Source organism: Lactuca virosa, chromosome 2 (assembly GCF_052849685.1).
Source record: "Lactuca virosa cultivar CGN04683 chromosome 2, Lactuca_virosa_CGN04683_v6, whole genome shotgun sequence".
In the NCBI taxonomy this organism is placed as follows: Eukaryota; Viridiplantae; Streptophyta; class Magnoliopsida; order Asterales; family Asteraceae; genus Lactuca; species Lactuca virosa.
In genome coordinates, this window is record NC_136427.1 from 6715938 (window position 1) to 6725161 (window position 9224).

The 9224-nt window shown below is 38.4% G+C and overlaps 1 protein-coding gene across 1 annotated transcript; it reads right to left on the reverse strand.

Annotated features, from left to right (window-relative positions):
- Nucleotides 1-774: 774 nt before the first annotated feature.
- LOC145156238 (uncharacterized) lies at nt 775-7962 on the reverse strand. The gene is made up of 3 exons (XM_079075691.1): nt 7199-7962; nt 7015-7096; nt 775-1003 (listed from the first exon to the last, which is right to left on the reverse strand). Exons 1-2 carry the CDS (start codon nt 7952-7954, stop codon nt 7082-7084), a joined length of 771 nt encoding a protein of 256 aa, XP_078931817.1. The 5' UTR covers nt 7955-7962; the 3' UTR covers nt 775-1003; nt 7015-7081.
- Nucleotides 7963-9224: the final 1262 nt, after the last annotated feature.

Here is a 9224-nt window from a genome sequence, read left to right on the forward strand (position 1 = left end):
TGGCACACTTTTAAGTGTGAATACATACAAAAATTGTATATAATTGATTGATTTATTGTAGTGTGATATGTACATATGTATATGTATGTATGTACACACACTCACACATATGTAGATACATATACACATAAGTATGAGGGTATATATATAGAGGCACATACAACTAAGTGCTGTAACATCAAAATAGAAACTGAAAGCTCCATGACATCACATACCTCCTTTCTTTTTTGAACCCATTCAATGTATCTCTTGCTTGCTTCCAAAGGTCTCGTACCATCTATACTCACATTCATAAGTTTTCTCACATCAGAATTGGCCACGGTCGGTGTGAATACGGTTAGAAACCTCTCACACCTTCGTATATCTATCCATTCAACTGCTTGAAAGCTGCGGATGAGGATATCAGAGCTACTTTCACCTTTCATCCTCCACAACTCTCTTAGCTTCCCCAAAACATATCCGTCAATTTGTCTCAAGTTGCTGTTGTGTTCTTCAATTTCACCAACACAACTCATGTCGATGTCAAATAACACTTCAAGTCTGATGTTACCAGAGGATGATCTCAAGTAATATCACTTCATCCTAACTTTTCATCTTTTTGTTTGACTTCGCATCGTGATGCACCTACAATGTAATGTTATTTTAAAACTAACCGGTAACGTAGCTTTAAGTATAAAACAGAGTATATTGAAGCTAAGTTTAAGCCTAAACCAGGGGATTAAAATATAGTAAAGAAAATTATCTTTATGTTATTTACAGGGTAAAGTTGTGAGTGAAGGATGAAATATAATTCATCAAGAAGGCGACCAAGTTTGTGTTTTTCTTTTGAAAGCAGGTAATTTTGCTTCAAGTATGTACACATGGAAAAACGGTTACACATGCATGGAAATTTTTCCGGCCAAATCCACCACCAGAAACAACCACCAGCCACCACAAGATACAAGTTCCAGGGAGTACTCAGGGACATGTGGTGGTAGCCGGGCTGTTTGAAATCAGAAGATGCCTGAAAAACAAAATCATGAAAAAAAGGTTACACAGGGAAATATGATTACAGCCAGCAGGTGAATCTATTGATTCTTTTTGTGTCAGATGAGTTATCTTCTAACTTCATAAATTGACAAGAATAATCATATTACCTCTATGAAATTAACATTATGTTTATCTATCCCAAGTGTAGACAAATCGACTACAATAAATAATCGATAACTTCAAGATCGAAGTATAAAACCCAAATATCACGATAGCGATTCAACGGAATATAAAACTATTTGAATAACCAACCAAGAATAAATCGAACGATAAAAAGAAAAAAAACACGCGATATTTACGTGGAAACCCAAATCGGGAAAAACCACGGGCGGAGGAAGCCGAGAACCAATTTACTATAATATTCAGTGTTTACAGAGATAGAGGAAAGAAAAACAAATATATCAAATATATATTGTATGAATATGAGAGAAAAATGAAGATGTAATTTGATGTGTGGTGTTTTTAATAAGCTTGGTTTCATTTCCTTTTATAGGCAAATGAATGTATGAATTCAATTGTCTATTACCATCCAAGCTTGACAAACATGCTACCATCCATTCTTGACAAACATGCTACCACCCATTCTTGACAAATTAAAACCACATGTGTAGAATGGTATTCTAGAAATCATCCAATGTTGAAGTTTGAAGGAAACTTCCACAATCTCCACCTTGACTTCAAATGAGACAGGATAAAAAAACTTTAACTTGCACAATGATCATGCAAAACAGTTTATCAACAGCTCATCATACTCCAAATCTCTATAAGAATCTGCAAACACCATATGAGAAAAAATTGATTTTGAAAAGTAAATATACTTCCTCCACCACGAGCCTATCAGGCTCAAATGCGATCTGAAACACCCACCAAATCCAAACATGCTTTGAATTTGGCTATTGGAAGACTTTTAGTGAACATATCAGCAGGATTATCATTGGTGCTGATCTTGTTTACTGTAATATCACCTTTAGCAATAACATCTCTGATGAAGTGATAACGAACATCAATATGCTTCGTTCGATCATGGAACATTTGATCCTTCGTCAGAAATATTGCACTTTGATTGTCACAAAAAACAGTGTTAACAGATAACTTGTTTGAAAGCTCACCTATCAACCGTTTCAACCAGAGGGCTTCCTTCACTGCTTCCGTAGCAGCCATGTATTCGGCTTCAGTGGTGGATAACGCTATAGTAGATTGTAACTGCGCTTTCCAGCTAACTGCGTAATCACCCAAAGTAAACACGTACCCTGTAATCGATCGTCTTTTATCCAAGTCCTTTGCATAATCGGAATCCACATAACCAAGTACTCCATTATCGGTTTTTCCAAACCGCAGACATAAAGAGGAAGTACCTCGCAAGTAGCGAAAAATCCATTTAACAGCAACCCAATGCTCCTTTCCTGGATTCGCCATGTATCTGCTCACCATGCTTACCGCATATGACAAATCTGGACGTGTACAAATCATAGCATACATAAGAGATCCTACAGCGCTGGAGTATGGTACCTTTGCCATGTATGCTATATCTTCTTCGGTGGTAGGACTTAAGGCGGATGATAGCTTGAAGTGGGCTGCGAAAGGAGTTCTGACTTCTTTTGCGTCATGCAAATTGAAACGGTGCAGAACCTTCTCAATGTAGCTTTGTTGAGAAAGGTATAGAGTTCTTGCACTACGGTCTCGCACTATTTCCATTCCTAGAATTTTCTTGGCAGCACCCAAGTCCTTCATATCGAACTCAGCATTCAACTGGTCTTTTATCTTTTGAATCTCCTTTATATTCTTCGCTGCAATTAACATGTCATCCACGTATAAAAGTAGATAGACCATTGAACCATCGTCACACTTTTTGTAGTAAATGCAGCTGTCGTAGGTGCACCTTTTCAGCTTGTGACTGGTCATAAATGAGTCAAACCTTTTATACCATTGTCGAGGAGATTGCTTGAGGCCATAAAGAGACTTCTTCAATTTGCACACGTAGCTTTCCTTGCCAGGAGCTACAAAACCTTCAGGTTGTTGCATATATATCTCTTCCTCAAGCACACCATTTAAGAATGCTGTAGTAACATCAAGTTGCTCTAATTCATAGTCATGAGAGGCAACTAATCCCAACAAGACACGTATTGACGTGTGTTTCACAACCGGAGAGAAAATGTCGGTATAATCGATACCTGGGATTTGACTGTAGCCTTTGGCTACCAAACGAGCTTTATATCTTGGTTTGTCACCAGGGTGGATAGCCTCCTTCAACTTGTAGACCCATTTGCACTTAACTGTCTTCTTACCCTTTGGAGCTGGAACGAGATCCCATGTGCCATTTTTCTGAAGAGATTCCATCTCCTCGTGCATGACAACCATCCACTTATTAGAATGTTTGGATTGAATGGCCTCGTTGTAGCTCGTGGGCTCCAGAACAGACTCAACTTCATTGGCAACTGTAAGTGCATAAGCGACAGAATTGGTTTGAACATATCTCTTTGGAGGTACAATCTGTCTGCGAGGTCTATCTCTTGCAATGGAGGGACTGTGAGGTTGGCTTGGAGCTTCGGCTGGCTCATGAGAAGAGGAATGTTGATTATTCGAGGGTTGAGAAACCTCGACACCTTCATGAGACTGGTCCTCGAAAGATGAATTTAAAGGAAACTCCACCTCCACTCGAACTTTGTCTTTTTCCGAATTTTCATTTTCTCTGGTCTGAATGTTGGAGACAGGATGAAGCATGGCTTTTTCATCGAAGGTCACATCTTTAGATGTCAAAACCTTGCTTAGCTCTGGGCTCCATAATTTGAACCCTTTAACACCTGTCGGATATCCGAGAAAGACGCATTTAATTGCCCTCGCTTCCAATTTACCGTTATCAACTCGGGCATATGCTGGACATCCAAATGGAATCAATTTCGTGTAATCAGTAGGTTGGCCGGACCAAAGCTCAAATGGGGTCTTCTTTTGAATAGCACGAGAAGGGGAACAGTTGATAATGTAGCATGCGGTTGAAGCGGCCTCGGCCCAAAAAGACTTCGGCAACTTCGAATGAGATAGCATGCATCGGACCTTCTCCATGATGGTGCAGTTCATACGTTCCGCTACGCCGTTCTGCTGTGGTGTATGAACTACGGTGCGATGCCTCGTAATTCCTTCCCTACGGCAATAGGAGTTGAATTCTTCAGAACAAAATTCCAGTCCATTATCAGTACGAAGGTATTTCACTTCAAAACCTGATTGCTTTTCAACCAATACTTTCCAATCTCTAAAAGTTTGGAATACTTCTCCCTTTGACTTCAAGAAGAACGACCATACCTTTCTTGAGAAATCGTCAATGATCGTGAGCATGTAAGAGGCTCCACCTTTCGATGTAACCTTCGCTGGTCCCCATAAATCAGAGTGTATGTAGTCAAGTGCCCCTTTCGTATGTTTGCCACCGATAAAACTCACTCGCTTCTGCTTTCCAAATACACAATCTTCACAGAATTCAAGTTCGATTGATTTGTGCTCCCCGAGCAACCCCCTTCGACTTAGTTCATTCATACCATGGTATGACATGTGAGCGAGCCTGAGGTGCCATAGACGAGAGCGATCAGCGTTGGAGAGGGATTTAGAACATACCGAGACTTCGCCGGAGATAACTTGCCCATCCATAATGTAAAGGTTTGTGGATTTTCTAACTCCTCGGATGACCACAGAACCTTCCTTGAAAATATGGAGTTTCCCGTCTTTGCCAACAAACTCGTAACCTTTCTTCTCGAAAGTACCGAGACTTAGTAAATTTCGCCTAAGACCGGATACGTGCTTCACATCTTGAATCGTTCGAACAACGACATCGAACATGCGGAACCTGAGTGTACCCCGTCCAATAATACGACACGAAGTGTCGTTACCCATTAGAACGTGGCCTTCGTTAACCTTTTCATATGAATGAAAAACGCTTCGGTTGGAGCTCATATGAAAAGTACACGCTGAATCAAGTACCCACTCACTCGTGGTCATTAAACCGTAGTCTGAAACGGATAGAAGCTCGCCATCGGAACCAGTTTCGGCAACATCGGCTTCAACGGTGTTATTGGTTGTTTTTCCCTTTGCGATTGCCTTTGCTTTCTCCTTGTTCTTTAACTTGAAACATTCATCGATCAGATGTCCCTTCTTGTGGCAATAATTGCAATACTTGCGATTGGCTTTGGACTTAGATCTAGATCGGTTTTGTGAAGAGCTACCTCTCTCGTTAGGTCTCCCTCTGATGTTGAGACCTTCGGCTTTAGAATCGCTGCTACTGTTCCCAACTATCTGCTTCATCTTTTCCTTTGAATCAAGAGCAGTCATTACCTCGTCAAGGACAAGAGTGTCCCGAGAATAGATAATGGTGTCACGAAAGTGATCGTAGGAGTCTGGGAGAGAAGATAATAAAAATAACGCCAAGTCTTCATCTTCGTATTTGACGTCCATATTCTCCAGATTTCCTACAAGCTCTTTAAAGGTAGAGAGGTGATCAGACAAAGAACTACCTTCACCCATCTTTAGGTTAAAAAGTCGTTGCTTCAAGTGTAGCTTGTTGGGCAAGCTTTTCGTCATAAGTAGCTGCTCGAGTTTTAGCCAGAGAGCCGCTGCGGATGTCTCTTTCAACACATCTTGGAGAACGTCGTTAGAAAGATGCAGACGGATCTGCGACGACGCCTTCAGATCTTTCATCTCCTTTTCCTCAGTCGACCAAGTTGCCGGCATTTTCTCCATTCCTAATAGTGCTTTGTGGAGATCCATTTGGATCAACACATCTTTCATCTTTACTTGCCAGAGAGGGAATCTTGTGTTTCTGTCAAGTAAAGGAATATCGTATTTCATCGATGACATGGTTGAAAATAGTTTTTTACGAATCGTTATCGGAAAACCCGGATAGCTCTGATACCAATTGTAGACAAATCGACTACAATAAATAATCGATAACTTCAAGATCGAAGTATAAAACCCAAATATCACGATAGCGATTCAACGGAATATAAAACTATTTGAATAATCAACCAAGAATAAATCGAACGATAAAAAGAAAAAAAACACGCGATATTTACGTGGAAACCCAAATCGGGAAAAACCACGGGCGGAGGAAGCCGAGAACCAATTTACTATAATATTCAGTGTTTACAGAGATAGAGGAAAGAAAAACAAATATATCAAATATATATTTGTATGAATATGAGAGAAAAATGAAGATGTAATTTGATGTGTGGTGTTTTTAATAAGCTTGGTTTCATTTCCTTTTATAGGCAAATGAATGTATGAATTCAATTGTCTATTACCATCCAAGCTTGACAAACATGCTACCATCCATTCTTGACAAACATGCTACCACCCATTCTTGACAAATTAAAACCACATGTGTAGAATGGTATTCTAGAAATCATCCAATGTTGAAGTTTGAAGGAAACTTCCACACCAAGATTACTGAAAAAAGAACCATTTCACATGACCAATAATCAAACAGAAAAATGCCTAAAATTTGAATTTTAAAAGCATTAAGTTTGACTACTGTGAAAAAGTTGCCCTCATAAAGAAGCCAAACTACGTAATAAGATAAAATTTCAAAAAATATAGATAATAAGTCAATAACCCATAAACTCGAGCAGATGAATGCACTAAAAAAATACACAAACAACTAAAAGCAAAGACCACAAAGAACGGGTTTTTCATTCAACCGTTTGAACTTTGAACAAAAGAATATGTCTTCCATTCAAGATTCTTGATTTGCACTCAACGATCAGTCCAAAGCATAGATTTAACATAAGGGTAACTAAAGTATCAATTTGTTGGGAATGAAATCTTTTAACAAAAGGGGTTTATTAGGAACATGGTTTTGAATAACCTTGAAGCAGAAGAGTTGGTCATCAACTCAATTCAATCAAATAAGGTAGAGAAACATGTAAATGATGATGGACGAAGGAAACAAATGAGTGCTAGAGGAAATCCTAAGGCATGAACCATGGTACATTATTGCAATCTTACCTATTATGCTATATATATAGCTGACTTCAAAATGAGCCAAACTGCACATGTGAATTCAAATGTTTCTCTAGAACTGCCATCCCTGTAGGAGATCACAACAAAGTGGTAAATTAGAGAGTAATGTAAAGTTTTTGTTGTAGAAAACATTAATCTGTTAATAATAACCAAAAGAGACACCACATACCTCTTGTTGATAGGTCTTTATAAAAGAGTTGGGGTCTTCTGTTATATGACACAATCCAAAAGTTGTATCTATTAACTTGAGCTCCGGAGTAGTTGATTGCCCATTTGTGAAAACTGTTATTTTTGGACAATATTTGATTTCCAAAGCATCTAATAATGGCCATTCAAAAGCCACCTTCCCCAGACAAAATCCCTTGAGATTTGGAAGCTTGTGAAGTGTTATGGTTTTTAGGCAAGGGAACACAACCTCAGTAGTCAGTCTGGTTTCGGAATCCTCAACTTGCTTCACAATCACATCCATACTCCTACAGTCACTTATTTTTAGCTCTTGGAGCTGCAATAGACTACCAACCATGCAACTAGTGAAAACGTGTCCAAGAAATGGACATTCCTTAATTGAGACCTTTGTAAGGTTTGGAAAGTTCAACACTATCCACCGATTGCTCTTCCACATATGCTTCAGATTATATATTCCACTCAAAGTCACCTCTTTTAGCTTCTCAAATACCACAACAGATTGTGTTTCAAAATCCACATCTTCATTTGTCCCTTCTGCTACTTCAAATATCTCCTCTAGTCGATAGGCATTGGTAATAGAAAGCTTTTCAAGATTCTTCAAATTAAGCAACTCCTTGAATGGAAAAATTATGCGGTTTTCAAACAATTTGTCATTATACTTCTGTGCAACTACTTCAACTAAATTTGAAAAGGACCAAGGGAACTGAAGTAGCTTTATCAAATCTGGAGTAAAGCACATAGGGAGTTGAGTCTGCTAAGAAAAATAAAACATAACTCATCACAAACACGCCAATTATTAAAGAAAAATACATTTAGTATACAAACATATTGAAGGCTTGCAAGTTCTGTTATTCTTCAATGAGCCAAAATGTATTTCCAATCAACAACCTAGTTTATGACACTCCTTACATTATATTTTGTGAAGATGAGCACTATGAAGAAAAATTCTTATTAGACTAGGAAACTTTATGATGTATATTATATATTTTGTAATTCTCATGGTACTAAACTGTAACATTTGTAAGTATATATATATATATATATATATATATATATATATATATATATATATATATATATATATTCTAGTCAATGAGAAAGAGGGAGACATGTTGAATATTTTACAATCCATTATGGTATCAGAATACCTCTGATCTCCCCAACAACCCTAGCAGCCGAAAACTCAAGTCACGGCTCCAGTTACAACATCGATTCCCTTCTCATCTTCTTTTCGTTCTCAGCACTTGTAATTCTATCTTCATTAGTAGCATTCCATCTTCCAATCAGAACCTGATTTTGCTTTCTTTGCATCTAATTTATCTTTATTATCTCCTCATTCATCTTCTTCTCTAAGGCTCGAATGGCTAATCTACATCCTGCTCTTACAGTTACCAACATCAGGAATTTCATTCCCATTGTGTTGGACCAGGATGATGGACAATACACGACATGGGTGGAACTCTTCAAGATCCACTGTCGCGCCCATGATGTAATTAATCACATCATTCCCGCTGAAGGATCTTCATCTAAATCACCCAGTGATAAAGATAAAGAAAAGATGGATGACAAAGTTCCATGGAAACGATTAGATTCTTTAGTTCTACAATGGATTCACAATACAATCTCTAAGGATTTACTAATCACCATTCTCAAGCCAGATTCTACTGCTGAACAGGCATGGAAAGCCTTGGAGAATATATTCATTGATAGCAAGCCTTCAAGAGCCTTATACTTGGAAAACTGGTTCTCTAATGTCCGGTTAGAATCTTTTCCCAATGTTTCTGCCTACTATCAAGAGTTAAAAACTCTATCTGATCAACTCTCAAATGTTGATGCACCGGTTTCTAAGGATCGGTTGGTGCTACAATTGATTGTCGGTCTTGGTGAAAAATATGAAAACATAGCAACACACTTGCAACAAACCTCTCCCCTGCCTGATTTTTATACAGCAAGGTCCAAACTTATTTTGGAAGAAACCCGAAAAGCTCACAGTGCAGCCACATCTTCTA

Coding starts and splice junctions, on each gene's coding strand:
- LOC145156238 (XM_079075691.1), bottom strand. CDS start 7,954: ATGTGCTTTACTCCAGATTTGATAAAGCTACTTCAGTTCCCTTGGTCC.